The sequence below is a fragment of the Balearica regulorum genome, chromosome 5 (genome assembly GCF_011004875.1).
Source record: "Balearica regulorum gibbericeps isolate bBalReg1 chromosome 5, bBalReg1.pri, whole genome shotgun sequence".
NCBI classification, from domain to species: Eukaryota; Metazoa; Chordata; class Aves; order Gruiformes; family Gruidae; genus Balearica; species Balearica regulorum.
Genome location: NC_046188.1, coordinates 19,886,539 through 19,906,929, shown reverse-complemented (window position 1 = coordinate 19,906,929; position 20,391 = coordinate 19,886,539). Strand labels below are relative to the sequence as shown.

General features: G+C 38.1%; 1 protein-coding gene and 1 long non-coding RNA gene across 4 annotated transcripts in view; both read left to right on the top strand.

The window, feature by feature from the left end:
- The first annotated feature begins 839 nt into the window (after positions 1–839).
- On the top strand, positions 840–7,201 carry LOC142602000 (uncharacterized). Its single transcript, XR_012835601.1, has 3 exons — positions 840–951; positions 2,719–2,929; positions 7,095–7,201. It is a non-coding gene; the product is annotated as an uncharacterized LOC142602000 (long non-coding RNA).
- Positions 7,202–11,307: 4,106 nt separating this feature from the next.
- TTC8 (tetratricopeptide repeat domain 8) overlaps positions 11,308–20,391 on the top strand; it is a 49,210-nt gene continuing 40,126 nt past the window's right edge. Inside the window, exons 1-2 of one of the 3 annotated variants that reach the window (XM_075753723.1) lie at positions 11,308–11,566; positions 19,886–19,918. In XM_075753723.1, coding sequence (XP_075609838.1) covers positions 11,453–11,566; positions 19,886–19,918 — 147 coding nt within the window. In that variant the 5' untranslated portion in view covers positions 11,308–11,452. The remainder of the gene's footprint in view (positions 11,567–19,885; positions 19,919–20,391) is intronic. The other 2 variants (XM_075753722.1, XM_075753721.1) reach the window with 2 other exon arrangements.

Below are 20,391 nucleotides of genomic sequence, written 5' to 3'. Positions count from 1 at the left end.
GAAACCACCCGCCACCCCGCTCTCTCTCATTGAGGGCCCAGCGGCACACCAGCTCCATTTGATCCAAGAAGAAAATGTCAATTGTAATTTTTAATGACTAATACGTGACCCTTTAACCCCACCGCCTGCCTCGTACACCACACAAAAGTCACTTCCCCATCCATGCCTTAATTTCCCCATGATGCAACTTTTCATCCTTAAATTTCAAAGCGTTTTACATGGGAAAGTCACTGGTTTCCGATCTCACAGTCGGGGAAGGAACTTCTCTGTGCTGCATGAGGTAGTTGTGCAGAGGAACCCCCTCGCCACGTCCAAGATTTTGGTCAGGAGAACATGCCCCTTCCCAGATTTGTCACACTATAGAGTACGTAGCAGGCTAAACAAATGTACATCACATGATGCAAACATGCAAACAGTTTTGCACTATAAACTTGAATACTTGTTCTAAAAGCTCCTGAATAACTAACCTGGTTTGACAATTGAAAATAAACCCAATCATTTTCCTGTTACTTTCAGCACTGATTTGGCTTTCCAAGCATATGTGTTTTGTCAGGATTTATTTTTAAATCTCCATCTCTTTAACCTCTATTTCTCTTCTACTATTTCATTAGTCATATTGACATTTCTTCCACAAAACATCTACTTCTAACTTGTTAGTTCATACTGGAGACATTTTTCCATGCTACTCTATTTACATTTTAACTAGTGGGATTTTTTCCTCTTAAATCTTTCCTGAGCAAACATATTTTTCCTTTCATTGTTTTAGAAAAAGAAGTCTTTTGTAAAAACATGCATTTAAGCAGTCTCATCAATTAGCTTTATGTTAGCTTATTTTCACAGTCTAGAACACCGAGAGACAGTATTTTTCTCAAGCTCTGACAGTAAGGATTTTTATGACATCAGGATCATATGCAGCTTTCAGTTCCACGTGTTTATTGAAAACAGCACAAGGTACGTAACATAACTCTGCAGAGAGATTAAAGCAGCCTGAAACTTGACTCAAATATACAGCCAAGGAAACTTCCCCTCCCATGAAAAAATTAAATTGGAAGGAAGGAAGCAAGCTTTTATCCCTAATCAAGACAAAAAGTCATATGTAATCCCCAACAGATAAAGCAAACGTTACTTCCACAAAAATCATAAGCAGTCTTCTTCCTTTGTATTTACTTCCTAAACAGCCAGAGCACCTCAGAACTTGGGTAGCCGCAAGTTCTCAGGAGTCCCCAAGATGGAGGACTTGCCAGGGAAACAGGCTGGAAAATTCCCAACTAGCTCATCTTAGAAGTACAAAATGTATTATTCTTTCTAATTGGATGTTAGCTCTGCATGGCTGTTCTGTCTTGTATCCCAGCTCTTTTAATTGGAAAGGTGGTTACAGAAAAAGTCTATAACAATGATACTTAGTCTCATTCTGGAAATAATATGGAAAAGAAGTGAACACTGTCTTCCTTTAAAAAAAAAATTTGCATTTCTGCATTGCTTCCCCTTAAATTCCACAGAATGTTTTGAATGTTGATATACATTTAATCAAACTGCTAGTAAGATTTTGTGCAGTTCCATAACGTTACAAATATATCGAGGCTAGAAATAAGATTACAACTACAAGACTGTTCCCTTCATAAGCTGCAGCTTATGAGAAAGTAGGTTTGAAAAATACTGAATGTACATGATGACTGAAATAACTTGTTTCAATCTTTTAAATGTTAATTGGATTGATTATCAGCAGACATAGGCATTTGATACATATTTGACTTCTGCTGTTGTAAAAGCTCATTTGAAAGTGGGAGTATTTTTCTGGTAAAAATTAAGGATATATTAATTTTCTCTTTACTGCACATTTATTGCATATTTAAACATGAATGTACAAAAATAAATAATTATGGTGTCTCTACTTTCTTCTACTCTATAGATATATACTTTTGTTGGGTTATTACTTACAGTGAAATTCTGGACCTCTTGAGATCAATACTAATGTGTAGTATTGACTTCAATGGAGCTAAAATTTTAATCTTGTGGTTTTATTTGCAACTCAAATTAGAACAAGAGAGTAATTGGTTAGTGAAAGTGAGTAGGCTGTTTTCAGCCACATGTTCCAGATGCACTGTTACCCACCAAAACTGACAAGAGAAAACAACCATCAGGAAGAAACTTTAATATGTAGTGACATTAGTTATTAAGTTGCAGATCATATTTCCTGTAATGAACAGGAGAACCCAAAACTGTAGTCAGAAAAACTATGTATATGTAATGGAAGGAGGATGGGAACAACTGCATGTCATGCACCACACAAACAGCCAATATTTCCTTTTGATTGATTGGGAATTGACCACCATCTCTAAGATTAAGAAATGCCTGAGAGAACATTCCAAGGGGAAAAGTATTCATTGTCACAGTTTGCTAACCTTATACCTACGCATAAGGGGTGCAAGTGAGATTTTACACGCTCGGCACCTATTTCTGCCAGGAATGGAAGCAATGTAGTATCACAACCTCTTCCTCTCCCCTTACTCCATCTAGCATTCCCACTCAGCTCCAACACACATAATTCCTTTGGCCTCTGCAGCCGGGACGTCTCCACCCGGTATTGCTGGTACCTGGCAGTCATTACTTCAGGAGCCACCAGGACCCATGGCATTCCTTCGTCAGCGTTACATTCTTGTATACATTGCACATGTACCCTGTGACTGTGACATCAGTCCCTCTTCGTTCATTTTCCAGGTAGATGTACAAATGGAGCGTAGCCTGTCCTTTTCGAGCTCCGTTCGAAGCCCATGACCCCCTGGTAACCCGCCACCTCCGCGGCCCGCGCCGGCCGAGGACCGTGGGGCCGAGCAGGGCGGAATGGGCACGGCGCTGCCGGCGCTGTCCAGGGTGCTGATCTCGGCAGGCAGATCCGTGAAATCGGGCGTCGTTCGCAGGGAGAGGAAAGGTATGTTTTATTAGACCTATGGTTATAGTGGGAAATAAACGAGCTTTTAGCCAAATAAGACATTTTATGTGCTTTCAGGAAGTCATTTTACAAGTGAAACACGGTGTTTAGCTGTTTTGCCTCAGCTGCCCATGATGGGTTTTATATCTTTCCTGATACATCACTGCAAATTATGTTTTGTTAGCATACAGTGACACAAGTACATCACTTGTCTAAATAAAATCAAATATGTGGCATTTTAATGTCTCACAACACGTACTTATAAGAAGACATACTTCCTAGCATATTGTAAATGTATTTACAATGTATCTCATGTTCTGCTAAATGGAACAAGGCTTAAAGAAGTGATTTCTTAAACAAATGCTCTTGGAACAGCTAATTCCAGAGCACACAAGATGAGGGATTATTCTCTGTTAAGTCCTAAGTAATACAGAGTAGCTGGTTCAAGTAGTAATTATATAATATGAAACAGATGAGCAACAGTGACAACATTAATTTCAACATCCTTGGCGATAAAAAGGTCTTAGTCTATTATGGGAACACAATGTCTGAAAATAATATTTTGCAAAATTAGGAAACCTATTTGAGAGAGAAAGTAATGACAATTACCTGCTACCATTTAATAGCACTGAGGCGAACACAAAGGATCACAAAGGCCTGTTTACTACTGGATAAACACAAGAACTCAAGGAAAAAAGACACCATCACAAACTCAAACACAATTTGAGTTAATTCTCCTTCAGAAAATGGAAAATTTAACAAGAGATTTTATACCATATCAGCCAACGCATAAGATGCAAGTTATTAAGAAATGTTAAAGGACTAAGATATATTACTAAATTAACAATAGAGATATATTTTTTTAAAAAAGTAACATTAGAAGTAGGAAGCCTTGAAAGTAATCAGTAGGTCTACTGCATCATCAAGAAGCAAAGGAACCAATTAAGGTTAAGAAAATGGCACAAAAGAATAGTTACTGATTTCTTCACATCTCTCCTCAACACAGAAGAGTCTGGAAAATACAAGATGGGAGCACGTACAGGGTACGGTCACAGAAAGATATATCTTTATACCAAGGTGCTGGAAAATGATGAGCTAAAGAGCAACAAGCCACAAGTACATTGTACTGTACCTCCAAAAATTCTGACAATTTCAAAATGTTGTAGTTGACATGCTCTGAAGAGAAAAATGCAATTGTTCTGTAAAATTATGTCCTATGTTGAAGCATCATCTAATACTGTAGCCATTTTAAAAGCAAGTTCTATTATAAACTTGGTAACTACAAATCCATATATTTTCTTTTGGTACTGACTGATAAACTAGATACTATGGTTGAACTGAAAATAAAACAATTATATGTGTATGAAGTTAAATATTACAGACATTAATTTGTCCTGCTTCTGCAAGATAAATTACACCTTAATAATCATAGGAATTGTATTCATTTGGTAAACTTTCATTCTGGGCACTGGAAGAAATAGGCACCCTCCTGAAAAGACAATGAACATGTAATTTTCAAAATGCAGACCGCAACTAGGGCTGCAATACATTTATTCACAGAAATTTGATTTAGAAATGTCCTCACGTAATGGTTTCCTAACACAGGGCTGGTAAAAGGATGGACAAGATACAAGCATTATTGAAATTAAATTCATCCATCATTAGTATAGAAAGCAACAACTCCTTCTGGACATTCTAAAGCAGAAATTGATATGTTTAGGAAAGGAAGTGATGCAAGTACATCAGTAAACAATATCAGCTGAAACTGCAGAGGGAACACAATTAGTGAAAACCATATACTGGCTTCCTTAGCTGTTACATTTTTATCAGAACATGTTATTTTAGGGTGTCTCCAGTAATCCAAAGTTCAAATCCTTTTGAAACTGAGAGAAGGGTTTCTACCACGATTTCAATGGCAAAAATCTCGGTCTAAGAATTTCCATTACAACACACTTTTTTTTTCCCCAAATAAATGCAAAAGAACTTCTACATTTAATTCCAGATTTGAAGCTGCTGTCGTAAAATGATGTTTAATATTAGTTTCAGATGTTAGGCACCAATATTTGTATTCTTTCTTAAAATGTCTATCACAAACTTTAAAAATAGGCCCTAAAATCTGCGTTAGCACATGGAAACAGTTCACTAAAAAAAATAAAATTCTTTTCAGTCTACAAACAATGAAAAAACTACTGTGTTTCAGACTGCCAACAATCTGACACCAGAATGCATTTTGAAGCCACTCAATGGAGCACTTTTAGTTTCTTTCACCAATGACATTGTGTTTACACAACATGGCTCTAGTCACTACACACACACTTGGTTCTAAACAGCATTTTTCAGCTTGCATTTTATGCACAATTATATGTGTACCAAAGTCATTCATCTAGGTGATTTGAAGAACTTGTATCAAGCACCAGCACTTGATATAACAAATGACAACCTAAACGAGCTTAAATGAGGTGCATAAAGAGAAGCTGATTAAATCCCAATGCATTTTCTGTCAATAGACTTATGATGAGAATCTGATTCTGAACTCTCAAAATCAATGGATTTCAACTGTTGACTAAACTATATATAGAATGCAATTTATTTTAAATTCTACTTATGTGACAACTATCTCTGGCTCCATCTTATGATATAATCAAAAACAATGTGAAGCAACACCTTGTTTGCATGGCGTAGTAATTTTTCTACATGTTTTCAATTTTTTCTTTACAAGCAGGATAGTGTAGGATGATCAGCCTCAAATCATGTTCGTAGTATTTTTGGGGGAATGAATTAATATGTTAGCTGACTGATGCTAAATAATAGATTAAAAATTGTCAGGTCAAGATGACATCTTTTTTACACAGTAGTTGACAAGGTTTTCAAAATGTAATGCACAGTACTGACTTTGCAAAAGCTCTCAAAAAGCTTAGCTGTCAAAAGGAATCATGAAAGACCTTAGCTATAAGTCATTACATAGAATCAACATACAATAATGCATGTTTAAAAAATATTATATCATTTACCAGTGATAACATAAATATTCAGAAGAACTGATGGAAATAAAATATTTAAACATTAAAAAAAGTAACAGTATAACTCTTATAATACTGAGAAACTTAAATTAATAGTGCTATTAATCCAGCAGTGGAACGCAAACCTTGAATTAATTCATTTCATTGTATGACCCCATGCTATCAGATTGGACTAAGCACTGGAACAGATTGGTTTAGGAGTGGAATAGGTGGCCCAAAGAGGCTGTGGATTCCCCATCCTCAGAGATTCTCTAATCTCAGCTGGTCAAGACCTTGAGCACTCTCATCCAACTTTGAAGTTAACCCTGTTTTGAGCGGGAGGTTGAATTAGCCTCCAAAGATCCCTTCCAACTTAGATAATTCTCTGATTTAGATACTCAGTTCTGTAGGCTGGTTCCCTGCAGTCCTGCTGCACTTAAGTCAGTCTACTGACTGAAGTAAAGTAAGCCTACTTTAAGGATAGCAAATGCTTCATTTTAAGTGATTGCAGTTGTAAAAGAAAATATGGGCAAGAGACTGCTACATGATACAACTTTTTATTGTAACTTACTGTGCACAGTATAAAATTCCCACTCTTCACAGTAGGAAAATAGATCTTTTTCCCACATTTTTGCTGTAAAAATGATAAATTAATAACAAAGCAGACTAATACTCCTAAAAGGAAGAAAGTAGATTTGTAGGGCACCTACATAATTTTTTTGTGAGAACTAACAGGTATATAACAAATGATGATGCTGGAGTGGCTTTGTAATTAATACAGCAGACTGAGTACCAGGAGATCTGTATTCGCTCTCCACTGCGTGCGCGCATGTGTGTGCGTGTATACTGTATTGGGTCTGAGTGAGCTGGAGTTAATTTTCCCCATAGCAGGCCTCACAGCGCTGTGCTGTGCTGTGTATTGATAGGGAGCAAGGTGTTGACAACACCCCAGAGTTTTGGCTACTGGCACACACCAAGGCTGTCTCTCCAACACTCACTTCCTCACCGGTAGGCTGGGGGTGGGCAAGATCTTGGGAGGGGATAGAGCCAGGACAGCTGACCCAAACTGACCAAAGGGATATTCCATACCATATGACGTCTGCTCAGCAATACAAGAGAAAGGAGGAAGAGGGGGGGCATTCATTATTACAACATTTGTCTTCCAGAACAACTGCTATCCATACTGAAGCCCTGCTTCCCAGGATGTGGCTGGACATCACCTACTGATGGGAAGTAGACAATAAATCTTTTGGGTTTTCTTTGCTTCTGTGCGCAGCCTTTTGGTTTATTAAACTGCCTCTATCTTGATGCATGAAGTTTTTTCCAACCTATTTTCTTCCCCGCATCTTGCTGAGGAGGGGAGCGTCTTGGTGGACACCCGGCATCCAGCCAAGGTCAACCCACCACATATATATGTGAGCAAACTCACTTACACCAAGCTTTTCAGATATGACTGTTAACTTAGTATTATCACCAGGGTTCCTACTTCGATATTTAGGATCCACTGCAAATAACTGTGCTAGTCTAGCTACTCTACACTTGAAAGGAAAGAAAAAGAGCCAAGCCCAGTTTTTTTTAAGCTGAGCATCCAGTCATCAGTGGATCCTTTGCAATTTTTTGCAGCCTATCTTTAAATGGTAATAACATACCAACCTTTTTCTTAGGCCACCATTTTTTATAGCTGCATTGATTCCTGCTAGTGTGATAAACACCAATCTATGTTCAGCGCAGCATACAGAGCATCTGCATCAAACAAGAAATAGTGTCACATATGAAACACTAAAGATAAAAACGAAGGTAACAATCTCACTTGAAAAACATCCTGTTCATCCTGCACACTGAAGGAGGTGTGGATCTGATCACAAAGATTGTATTCAGTCCATGCATAAACAGAACAGGGCAGACCTAAAGTCATACGAAGGTTAATGGCTTGGGATCTGAACAGTATTGCCACCTAAGTTCTGTTACCAACTGCTGGATGATCCCTTTTCAGCTAGACCATGATTAGGATATCATGTACAATCAGCAAAAAGCAGCAGTATTCTTATTTATGATAGCAATAGTTTCTATTTGATCTATTGATGCATATTGTTGTCTTGGCTAGTAACAGAATGAAACCTGCAGCTGTTACTACAAATTACTTTCCCCAGTGCTGAATCTAAGCCTCAGCACAAAACTCTGCTCTTAATGCAATTTCATTTGCATGACCTCTCCTAATTTTCTACAGTCAGTAAGAAATGGGTTCTACAAGCAAATATTATGTTAGCTCAACATCAGATGGCAGAGTCCTTGCTGAAAATGGCATGTGAAGAGGAAACTTCTTCTTTGTGCTCTTCTGCCACAACTACCTGCCTTCGCAAAAATCGGGCACTTGGCACGGCCTGATCTGTAGTCCCGTTCAGGTTCATTCAAAGCACACAAAACAAAGTTCACTCTATGCTCTGTTGCTCTCAATTCTCCCAGCAACAAATGTATCTGAATCATTAGAATGAACCCTTTTTGCATGTCATCTTTCATGATGACAACTCTTGTTCAAAGGCAAGCCAGATGTCTCTAGGTGAGGCAATCTGTAGGTAGACATGTGGTACCATAATTTTCAAGCCCTTGTTAATTGTATTGAGCAGCAAATTACATCTTTCTTCTGTATTCTTAGATCTTGAGAGAAATGAGTAACTGGCAGAAGCAGTAGTCTGCATCCGAATGCCTTAGCTACTGAGGGATACAGGACATTTTTCTACAGAGTTACATAAGAAATTTTAAGTCACCAACATAATTTTAGGAACTACTTTAGGTTCTATTCCTACTTTTATCATAAGAATGTGAGTTCATGATGAGAGATAAGGCCTGAGAATTAGCATTCCTAGTTTGAGAAACAAGTATGATTGCTTGGTGCACAGGAGACCCCCGTGGGAGACTTACAGAGAAAGGCAAAGTCAGCCTATAGTGTCTATGTTTTTAAAATGAGAATTGGAAGACTGAAAGTGAGAAAAATCATGGGTTGAGATAAAGACAGTTTAATAGGTAAAGCAAAAGCCACACTACCAACCATCCCTACGGTTAGTCCTAAGCCATGAGCAAGATTTGTTTATATCCCAAGTCAGCCAGGGAGCTTACATTTTCCTGTCATTCTCATCACTGTAAAATCTCCTCATTGTAAAAAAGCTGAAGATACACCTTGATCTAATTGCTACCAGAGGACAACATTACTTCAGCTTGATCACTAAGTGCAATGAATACCTTTCCCAACAGTGTAACAAATAAAAATTGCTCTGGGACTATCTACCCCCTTTCTTTTGCCGAGAAGCCATATGGCAGTATCTAACAAGCTAACTTTGGAAGACTCAGAGTTTTCTTGTTACAGATATAATCTTGGTGCTATAAAACTATGGCTGAAGTCCAGTAATATGTGTATTACTGATTAAACATACAGCAGTTCTTTTATATGAAAAGCATTCATTTTCCACCTCTCCTCCCAAGAAAGCTATTAGAAATGCTTATTGTTTTGCTTGCTTTCAGGGGTATCCTCCCATGGCAGGGACTAAATACTGGTAGCTCACGTGACTCACAATTTATTCCCATTGGTTTCTAGTCACATAGCCTCATCTCATTTATTTCTTCTGAAAAGTCATCAGCTTTCATCAGAAGAACTGCAAGTTCATCCCCCATATAAAGCATACAGCTTCATGCCTCTTTCTGGGTCTCTACTGCTTTCTGCTGGAAAGCCAAGTCACCTTGAAGATCTATTCTTTTCACTAGGAAACAGAAAACAGTTTTCTTGTCAAGCCAAACACCCTCAGGTGAGCCAGAGTACAGAGTAGTCGATGATACCTGTGACTAATCCACTACTTGCTCACCTGAATGCAGAGCTCCCAGGTTGACAGAGTACTTGGAAACCTTAATCCGCTGTGTCTGCCCACAACCACCACTTCATTGTGTTTTGTTTTGATTCACTATCTCAAAATGGAAATCATTAAACAGACAGTTATAATCAAACATTCTCAGCATCCTTAGACATTTAATTTGCTTTGTAGTCTGGAAGTAGTCATTAAGATATTAAGGCTTAAAATAAGTGTTCACAAAGACAGAAAAATTACATGTAGCACTTTAATTATGAGCTTTTTAAGATGGTAGTGTCAAAATCAATAAAACTTAGGAGCTATTGGTCTCCTCTGTTTTCCTGTGCAGATAAATGGTGCATTTAACTGATGTGGTGGGCTGTTCACAAAATAAAACTGCCTTTTAAAAACAGCAAGTATAAACATTCTGGCATTATTTGTCTCTAGTAAACTAACACCAGTTTGGCATTTTAACAACTTTGGAACTAATGTACTGACCTCAAAATGTGGCTCTACAAACCAAAAATGCCATTGACATTACATTCTATAAAAAAACAGCCCAGATGTGCTGAGTTACCTAACATGGTAAGAGCAAGCATTTAAAAAAAGATCATCTCATAAATGCACACAGAGGTGGAAGAACTTCAAGTTAGTATTTTTAATAAATCTAGATTTTGACCAATATTCACAATCTCTCTGAACAGCACATCCTGCTCATCGTGCTAAGCCTTACCATAAAACACATGCTGAAGGATTTGCCATTTAAAAGAATTTGTAAACAAAATGGGATAATATCATACAGCTTAATAGTTACTCAGCCACAGCAGTACAACTGCATAGCCTATCACAGCAGATGGTCCTACAGAGCATCAGGAATACTGCTCACCCCTCTGACCAACCTGAGGTATACAGTGAGTCTCCTTGTGCAAGTCTCCTACCTTTTGTGGGAATGCAGCACATACGGACTTCCACAATGACTTAAATCCAGATAAGGAACAGAAACCATTGTACCATTTCCTTTCACACCCTTCCTAACTAGGGATGGCATGGGTCCAGAAAAAAGACTTCACTCAGATCACTGTTTACCTGTTGTGGTGGGTTGACCGTGGCTAGAGGCCAGGTGCCCACTAAACCCTTTTGGTGAAGAAATTTTTCCTAATACCCAATCTAAACCTCCCCTGGCACAACTTGAGGCCGTTTCCTCTCATCCTATCACTTGTTACAAGAGACCAACACCCACCTGACTACAACCTCCTTTCAGGTAATTGTAGAGAGCAACAAGATCTTGTTTTGATATATATTCCAATCTGAAGTGGCTCTTGATAATAGGACACAGTTAAAAATAGTGGAGTTACTTGAAATCTACTATCTCGATATTACAGATTAAACTCTGCTTTCAGTCATCAACGTATCAGCCTGCGAAAGGCTCTTGCAGGGAGGGGCTCGGCGCAAGAGCGGGGCCGCAGCTCGCTGGTACGGGCCGCAGGACCCCGCGGAAGCCGCCCACAGCGGCCGCCCGCCCGCCCTCCTCCTCCGAAGCCTCGCGGCGCGCAGGCCCCGCCTCGGCCTAGGGGGGCCTGCTGTTTCCGCGGCAGCACCTCGGCCGCCCGCTCTCCGCTCCGGGCCCCGCTCGGCAGGGAGCGGGCCGGGGGCCTAGTCGGAGCTGCTGCGGTGGTCCCGCCGGTGCGATGGGGCTGGAGCTGGAGCCGCTGTTCCAGGCCTGGAGCTACTTCAGGCGGAGGAAGTTCCGGCAGTGCTCGGATCTCTGCTCGCAGCTGCTGGAGAGGCCGTCCGACGAGCAGGTAGTGGGGACCGCGCCGGGGGCGCCGGCTGGCCGGGGCGGGAGGCGGTGGTGTCGGTCGGCAGCGAGCCGCGGCCCCGCGTCCTCAGCTGCCCGGACGCCTGACAGGCCGAGCAGCACAGAACTCCCTCGCTACCTGTTGTAGCCGCCAGAGAGGCCCGGTGTGACCTCCCGTTAGCGGGCCGAGCTGGGCCGGGCCGTGCTCCGCGAGGAGGAGGGGTGCCAGGCAGCGTCTTCTCACCGAGCTCCCCAAGTCTGTCCTGAAACTGGAGGCGGTGAGTGCGGGGCTGCCGGCTCCTCCTCAGACACGCCCTGGTAGTAGCCCTCCAGCACCGGCCGAGGAAGGAGAGGGGCGTAGTGCAACAGGTACGCTGTGCTGCTGGGAATGAAACCGTGACCGTAGTGGGGTCCCAGGACTCCCCTCAGCGAGAACTGTGACTCAAGATTTTGCGGAGTTGAAGGAAAAAAAGTCAAGACTAAAAATCAGGTCTGCTTAAGGATATTGCTGTTGATGTTACACAGATGTTCAGATGTAACAGTTGCTGTATGGACAAAACCTGATAAGGTTAAGAGACACCCATTTTAGCTCTGCTTATGTACAACCATTACCATGGGACAGAAGATGTTTCCATTCCTCTCTGCTCTTTCTCCAGCTGCAAAGTCTGTGGAAATGTTGGGCATGTGTTGTTCAATACCTACATATTTTTTTACCCTTCTGTAAGAAGGAAGGATTTGAGAATCTTGTTTCTGGATTAATATTTGTATGCATGTAAACATTTTTACTGCATACATACTGCATAATATTTGGAAAATAGTAATTGAATGGACTTTATCTTCAGTATAAATATTTTACAGTAGATAAGTCTCTCAAAATATCCTATAGCTACATATTTTAAGAATCTTGAAAGCAGTTCTTTTCATCACAAAGGAAAAGTCTTTAAAGAAAGCTGCACAATCACACAATTGTGTGAATATAAAGCACAATAATTGTTTAAACTGGTTTAGGATAGATATTTAAAATATTATTTTATTTATGTTATATACTGTAAGTCAGCAGCAAGGAGCCATCAGCAGAAAAATTTTTAGCAGAGAAGACATTACCAGAAAATTGGTCCTGAACACTAAATGGGATTATTAGTTCTGTGCAAGTCCCGTATCATTTATGTGTATTTACATTATTGGGTCTTGATACCTATAATCTTTGCATATGGAAGTACAGCACTTGATTTGTGGTAGAAACTCTTGAGACAGTACAGATAAAAACAGTAAATAAGAGTTGTAAAGATCATAGCGCTTCTGTTGCTATTCATTTATAATTTTTTTTAATTAGTAAAATGTTTTCCAGTCTGCGATCTCAACCTGGAAGTATAAAGACAGCTGTATTTCTACTGTGTGCTGAAGCTCAAGTATAAAATTGTTTTGTTACACCTGGCAGCTCCAGACTTCTGCTGGGCTGTTTCCAGTAGCGCTGGGGAACTTGTTGAAGACAGCAGCAGCTGACAGAAGTGGTGTAAGGAATAGAAGGTGCACATGGCTGGGAAAAATGTTTAGGAGGAAAATAGCAAAACAGCAATGAGAGGATGTAGGTCCCATTTAATTTTCTTTCTTTCTTCCAGATATTGATCACACATGCAGCAAACATTTAAGTATATAAATGAAATTGTTTTCTTAGATAAAGCTACACATTCTCCTTGGAGAACCAGGACCTTACATACCAGCAATATGAGTGTTTTTCCAAATACTATATAAAGTTGGGACAAACAATCGATCACTTAATTTAATCTTTGAAATGATCGCACCGGCCTATAAGCTTCATCTAATGAAAGTGGAAACATTTAAGATATTATGCTTTGAGAAACAGTGGAGGACTGGGATATGAATGGTGTCTATGCTACATAAAATTACAAGCTCTTAGAAGAGGTCCTATGAAGTCTTTGAATTTTAAGATCGAGTTTCATCAGTGTTTTCAAAAGACTTCCAGGTCATGGTTGCCTGCAAAGGACTGGACTTTATAACTTCAGTATGTTTGTTTCAGAACAGTTCTATGTGAAAAAGGTACTCTTCATCAGCAACATATTTCAAACCTACCTGAAAGTTTAGATAGAAATGTCTTTGCTTTGTGTAGAGGCAAACTTGAAATATAGTTAGTTTGGCTCCTGCCCCACATAATCTTCTTGAGGAATCCTTATTAGGAGCTCTTCTTAAGCAGGAATTAATGACTTCTAAAAATATTTAAAAACGTGTCTACTTTAGCTTGGAAAGTATCAGTCTTCCTCTTTAACATTTTAAAAGTGCATGGAACAATGTTTCAGTCTTTCTCTGAAAAGAGATTTTGTGGAGCAGTGTTTGAGTAAAGCACATCGCAAATTTAGAGACACCAGGAAGTGGATTTTGCTCTATATAAGTACTTTATGTAAGTGGAATAACAGTGTAGAATTTTTTTTTTTAATAAAATAAATGGAGAGGTGGTTATTAAGTGGCAATTCAGCATGTTTCTTCAGAAGGATCATGGAGTATACAGTACTTCATGGTGTATAATGTAATGGCTACACAGCTTTCTTCTGTCATTCCTCTCTGTTAGTCCATAAAAAGAGCACAGCTCCTGACAGGAGAGGATGTAGCATTATTTATACCACCTGTTTATTTTGGTACAGCAGGTTGGAGAAACTAGAATATCAGTTAAATAACTTTATAGAGTGCAAATTGAACCAAACTCAAAGCAATTCAACATACAAAATCTTACACTTGAAATATCTTAAAGTAAAACATTTTCCAATTATCTAGTTAAAATAGAGCTTTAACATTCATAGCAGACTTATCATGGAATGGCATTTCTATTCTTCAGTCAACTGTGCTCATGATGGTTTAGATTTTACACTTTTTATTGTAATCAACACAAAATCTTAATATTTACTTGTTATCTGTCCAAGTCAGTCTATATTTTATTATTATACTTCTTATTTGTAAGGACCTTGCAGGTGTTTTCCCTACTTATGTTGTTGTGCTTTCAACAAGTGTCATTACTTTCTGACACTGCTTTCAGGAGCCAATCTGTCACATTTGCCCTGCTAGATTTCAGGCATAGAGTAAAGGAAATAGTAAGGTGCCTCAAGAATGTGGTTTATATGTAGTTGAAACCTTACAAACTATTTTGAACCTACTTAATACAACAGAATGAAAAAGCAAGTCACGTTTATGTACTGCAGCATGTATACTTTGCATTTAATAGAACCATTCTTTTTATAAAACCTTTTAAAGATACTAAACTCCAAGGCTGAACACTGAGGTAATTAGAACTCAAATAAATGACATACATTACTTAATTCTCCTGGCTTGCCTAGTCTAATACTATTTTACATCATTCTGTATTTATTCTAATAGTAGCATATCAGTTAAGCTGCTGTAGTTGTGAATACTAGAAAAGTGATCTAAGATTACTTTTTGGTTTTTTACATTAATTAAGAATCCAAGATCATTCTCAGGCAGATTGACTGTTGATTCCTGAAATCTGTGTTACTTTTGAAGGTGGCATATTAATGAAATCAGTAGTTCTTAAATCTTTTGATGCAACTTTATTTCTGTCTTCTTCAGCCACCTATCAGAAAATGGTTCTGTCTTCCATCTGTGTGAATTACATTAGTAGTATTTTAGTATAACCTGGAGAAATATCTAAAATTAATTATGTATAATTTTTGGTACCTAACCCAATATATGTAATTTATTATGCTTAAAAGACACATAGCAATTCTAAAACATTTAATAGTCAAACTCTTAATGGGAGCACTTCTGGCCCACGATATGTCATGTTGGGCACCAGGAAAGCGAAAAGACAAATACCAACACTTAGGGAAAGTTTGGATTAAGTGAGCTGCTGTGCAGCACAAGGGAATACTCCACTACTGTAATCACTGTGCCATCTGTTGTCATCCTCTTGTCCCCTATTCTGCTAAGCATGTACCTCCAAACCTCTGCAGCCAGGGAAAGAAGGATCTTAGAAGAACAGCAGCCTCAGTCGCTGTTCAGGGATTCACGTCTTTGAAGAGCATGAGTTAGGATATGATATAAACCAGCCACAGGAGATGGTGTCCTTTCAAGAGATGCTGTTAAACTGTGACTGTTACAGGTCAGAACTTTTTCACGCTCAGGCAACTAGCCTTCTCCCTTCTAAGACATGTAATGTAACAATAAGTAAGTAAAGGAACAGACTAACAGTGCATATCTGGGAGTGTTTTCATGCCTGAAAGAGATGACCTTGCTTGTCTAAAAGCCTGTCCATTCTACCCAGCTGTCAGCTGGTCTGCTAAATGATCACACCACTCCTGCTCTATTGCACCCACAACACTGTCACAAAAATATAGGCAGCTGAAATCAGCTTTCTACAATAACCTTAGAAGTAGGAATTTTTGCCAGTCACACTTCTAAATGTAATAAGAAATTTTCCTAATACATCTTGATATATTTCTTAATTTGCCACTTCCTGTACGTACAGCTTAATATTCAGAATATGTTTTCATCACAAGTATAATAATGTTTAAGAGGTTCGCCTTTAAGAACATGGTAAAAGATGATGTGAAGGTCTCAAAAGTAAGTTTACTGATGATCCAATCAGTAGTTACATGTACATACATTTAGAAGCTATCTTAATAAGTGTAGTTCTCTTTGAACTCTGTCACCAGATGTGGTAAGTTCTCCAAGGTTTTTAAGGTATAGTGTTGACCTGGCATGAGTCAGGAATTTTCTTACATGGCAGTATCAAATGCTATGCCATTATACGCTTGAATTCTTAACACATCAGTGAAATCAAAATATTTTAAAATCAATTATGTTTTCCTGAAGAGTTCTTAATTAATAAAATGTGCTGAACGTTTTGATAGAAGAATAATTAGATGTTACAGAGTTAAATTTTAGGGAAGACTGAAGTATTTTTTTCTATAAAAAGTCCTGTGTATTTCTTCATTTAAGAATTAGGAATATAAATTTTGTTGATGGAATTTACTTCTGTGCTGACACTCTTAGGATAAATAAAAGCTATATTTTCTATGACTAGCATTTGGACATACAAACACAAAGAGCACTGATGTTCAGTTTAATTATTTCCTATTTTAAGCAAACAGGGTTGTCTTCTATGTTTATAGTAATAACATGACCTAGAGGAAATACAATCCAGGGCTGTCTCTGTTGATCATCCTGATTAGTTACCTAATCTGATTACTCTTCTTTGTGTTCCATATGTCAGATTCAAGGCAACCAGCACTGATGTATGAGGCCTGCTGTAGTTTAACAATAAATAAAATAAAATAGCCTAATGTAATTACTAGACATACAGTGGATGTCCTCCCTTTAACTTGATTAATGGTCTGCTATGAGGATTTGCTTTTGTTCATTTGTCCTTTCTTCTCCCACGATGAACTTTCAGCTACTATTACTTGCATACTGTTTTCATAAGGTCATAATAAAGTTATCATGGATATTTTTATGTACACGGAACTTGATTTGAAAAAGCGTCTTCAACTGAAGTCAGTTATCGGTTCAAGAGACTGTAATTATTAAGTTTATGCATAAAATTAGTGATGCATACAGTGAAGTCATTGTTCCTGGATAATGTTTTTTCTGTGTTTCTACTCTTAATCATTTGAAGAGCATTTTAAGAATATACTAATTTTAATATCCTCAATATATTAAATCATACTCACCTGACATTAATGGTAGAATGAAGCTTTATTAGAATATTAGAATTGTTTCATTCCCTCTTCTAGGCTATAAGCATCAGAAGACTTAATTTTTCTAAATATTTTTGGTCTTCAGATAAACTGACTTTACACATTAACTTTAATTTTAAAATGCCCTCAGTGTGTTTAGAGATCTGGGTTAAATCCTTCCTTCATTGGTTTTACAATCTTATTAATTTCAAAGGAGCTCTATATGTGTAAATGAAGAATAAATTTGACCTTTTGTTTTGAGATACAAGCTTACAGGGCAATGCTATTTGTTAATCCTCTCAAATAAATCTTTATTCAGAATCTAGTTCCAGTGGATTACTTTCATGAGTAGCAACTGCTGGATCCACCCATATTAAAATATATTATATTTTAATACTAGTTTTTGTTGTTCCAGACTTGTGTTTAATGGGAGAGTTCTATCACCTGCTCGAGGGTTATTTAAAATCTTAAGTTACTTCTAGTGAAAAACTGAAATAATATATTAGGATGTATGAATAATGCATACTGTCACCTACCATTACGAGAGCGCAGTGTTTTTAGTATTATTGGTCAACTCTACTTTTTTTTCAACGTGATGAGGGATGTAACTTCTGATATTTTTTTTTTTAGTAATATGAATGGTCCTACATTTGTTTTATTCTAAAATTATTTTTTAAACTAATGAACAGTGCCTAAAGTAAGATACACATCTGTAACATCAAGGCATATTTGAGTTAGTGTTGATGTAATGTTAACCTTGTCCTCATTAGTTACTGTAGCACATATGGTATGGAAGATCACCTACTGCTCTTAAACCATTTTCTAGTACACCATATGTGCTGTAACACTGGGAAACAATGGGGTGAATAAAACACAAGCTCAAATATCTCAATGTCCTTTTCTTTATTACTTAGAAAGCTACAACAGTTTATTTTTTAGAAGTTGGATACTATAAATAAAACAACATATTAAAAGAACTGGGAGTTCATTTAATCATACCAGTTTCGGCACCTTAGTCAAGCCCAAGTACATCACAGACAGCTGAGATTAATCCCTCGATTAACATTTAGTTCCACAGATTACTCAATTTATAAGCCATGTTATGCATTCTAAGACCGGTGAATGCATTGTGATTCCAAATATGATCCTTAAAAGACCACAGAATTTCCAGTACACTACAGAAGGAAAATGTGAGAGCATCACCAGTCTTCCAGGTCCCTGCTGTCGTGGAATTTACTGAGTGACAACGCTCACATGGAAAGGAGTAGACCACGTCTCATACTAGAGAGGAAAAGAGCGAGCTTGACCTTGCCATTCTTTCGGTGAAACATGAGCCAGTAGTGTGCCCTGGCTGCAAGGGAAGCTAACAGCATCCTGGGAAGTGCTTCACCTTGGAGAAGACATGGGTGTGATCTAATAGCAACCTTCTAATGCATACAAGGAGGTTTATCAAGAAGACGGAGCTAGGCCCCTCACAGTGGTGCACGTAGTGAGATACAGCAAACATAAATTGAAATGAAGGAGGCGTTGCCTTGATATAAGGAAAACCATTTCTCCGTGAGGACAGTCAGGCAGTGGAGCAGGTTGCACAGGGGCATTGTGCAGTCTCCACCCTTGGAAGTTTTCAAGACCCACCTGGACAGAGCTCTGAGCAACCTCAGCTGATCTCATAGCTGATGTCGCTTTGAGCAGGGGTTTGGACTAGAGGCTTCCTGAAGTCTCTTTCTAGTCTGAATTACTCTAAATTTCTATATTCAGGCTAATATAGCTGGCTTAACTGTGATTTACACAAGGTCATATAGGTAAGAAATTTTCCACTGCCTCTAGGGGCAGAAAGGATCTGACTCTACAAAATACTAATAGCAATTTAGAGAAAGTAACATCTATCTCCCACCTTCCTTGCCTTTCCCCCTAAAGCTAAGTAATACATTAGAGAGGAAAAATTCTTTCCTAGTCCCTGGAAGTGAGTAGCAGAAGCCCTGAAGGACGGTTTAAATATTATACGAACATGATAATTACACAATAACTGATGATAGACTTACATTTGTTAGTATTTACTTACTTTTACCTCAAGTTTTCAAGCAGATGACAGTTGCTGCTTTTTGGCTTGGAGTAAACTTCATCTGGTAGTTTTTCTTTTGTTTATTGGGTGGTGCAATAAGCCATTAGTTTGACTTTTATTGCACTTCCAGCATTACTGTCCAGAATATAATACATCATTTCCAACATAAAGGTACAAAAAAAAAAAATTATACCTGCAGAAATTTTTGAGAGATTTGTTTACATCTCCTAAGTTTTTCTTTTTTTTTTTTAATGTACCATTTTTCAGTTTAATAATTCTGTAATGTTACTCTAAGATTTGGCCAATATGATCTAACAGAAGCAAGAAAGCAAAAAGTATTTGAAAAATGTACTTACTGCAAATCTGCTTTCATTGTGTAAAACATTGATTAGCTCTATAATGTAAGTTGAGATAATGTAATAAAATGGAAATTTGGATATATGTGTCAGAGAAAATGTTTGCGCAACATGAGGTGGTCATAGAGTATAATTCCATTTTTGATGGTTCTTTTTATTGTTTGGCATTTCCTATTTTTAATTTCTATTTCCTCTCTTTTCAGGAGCAGCCTGATTCTGAATACACTGTGTTTCAGGTAAAATTCTTTTCATAAATACAATTATTAGATACAATCATTAGGGAGAATTTCTAATACACTGAATAATACTTGTTTTGTTGTTAAATCCTTAATGGCATTGATTTGCTTTTCATTGTTGGTAAGGCAGTATATTTCATGAGGGATATTTTAAATAGGCTGCTTTTACATTTGATAGAAGTTTATTTCTCTCATATATTTCCTATAGGTACATTTAGCAGTTCAGTAGCTTAGTGCCTTCTAAAAGCCAAATTGAATTTATCTTTAAGTGAATGACCTTCATCTACTGATGAGATTAGGAAAAAGCCAGTGTGTATTTCACAGACAGAACAATGTTCATGCTCTTAGGCTCACTTTCATGTTTCATTTAGTGGAGTGTAATGGTGGGCTGTTACCCATGCCCTTCCTGCTCCTACAGCTCATTCTCACCGCCTACCTTGTGTAAAGTCTGGTAGTCTTGAAGCTGCATGGTG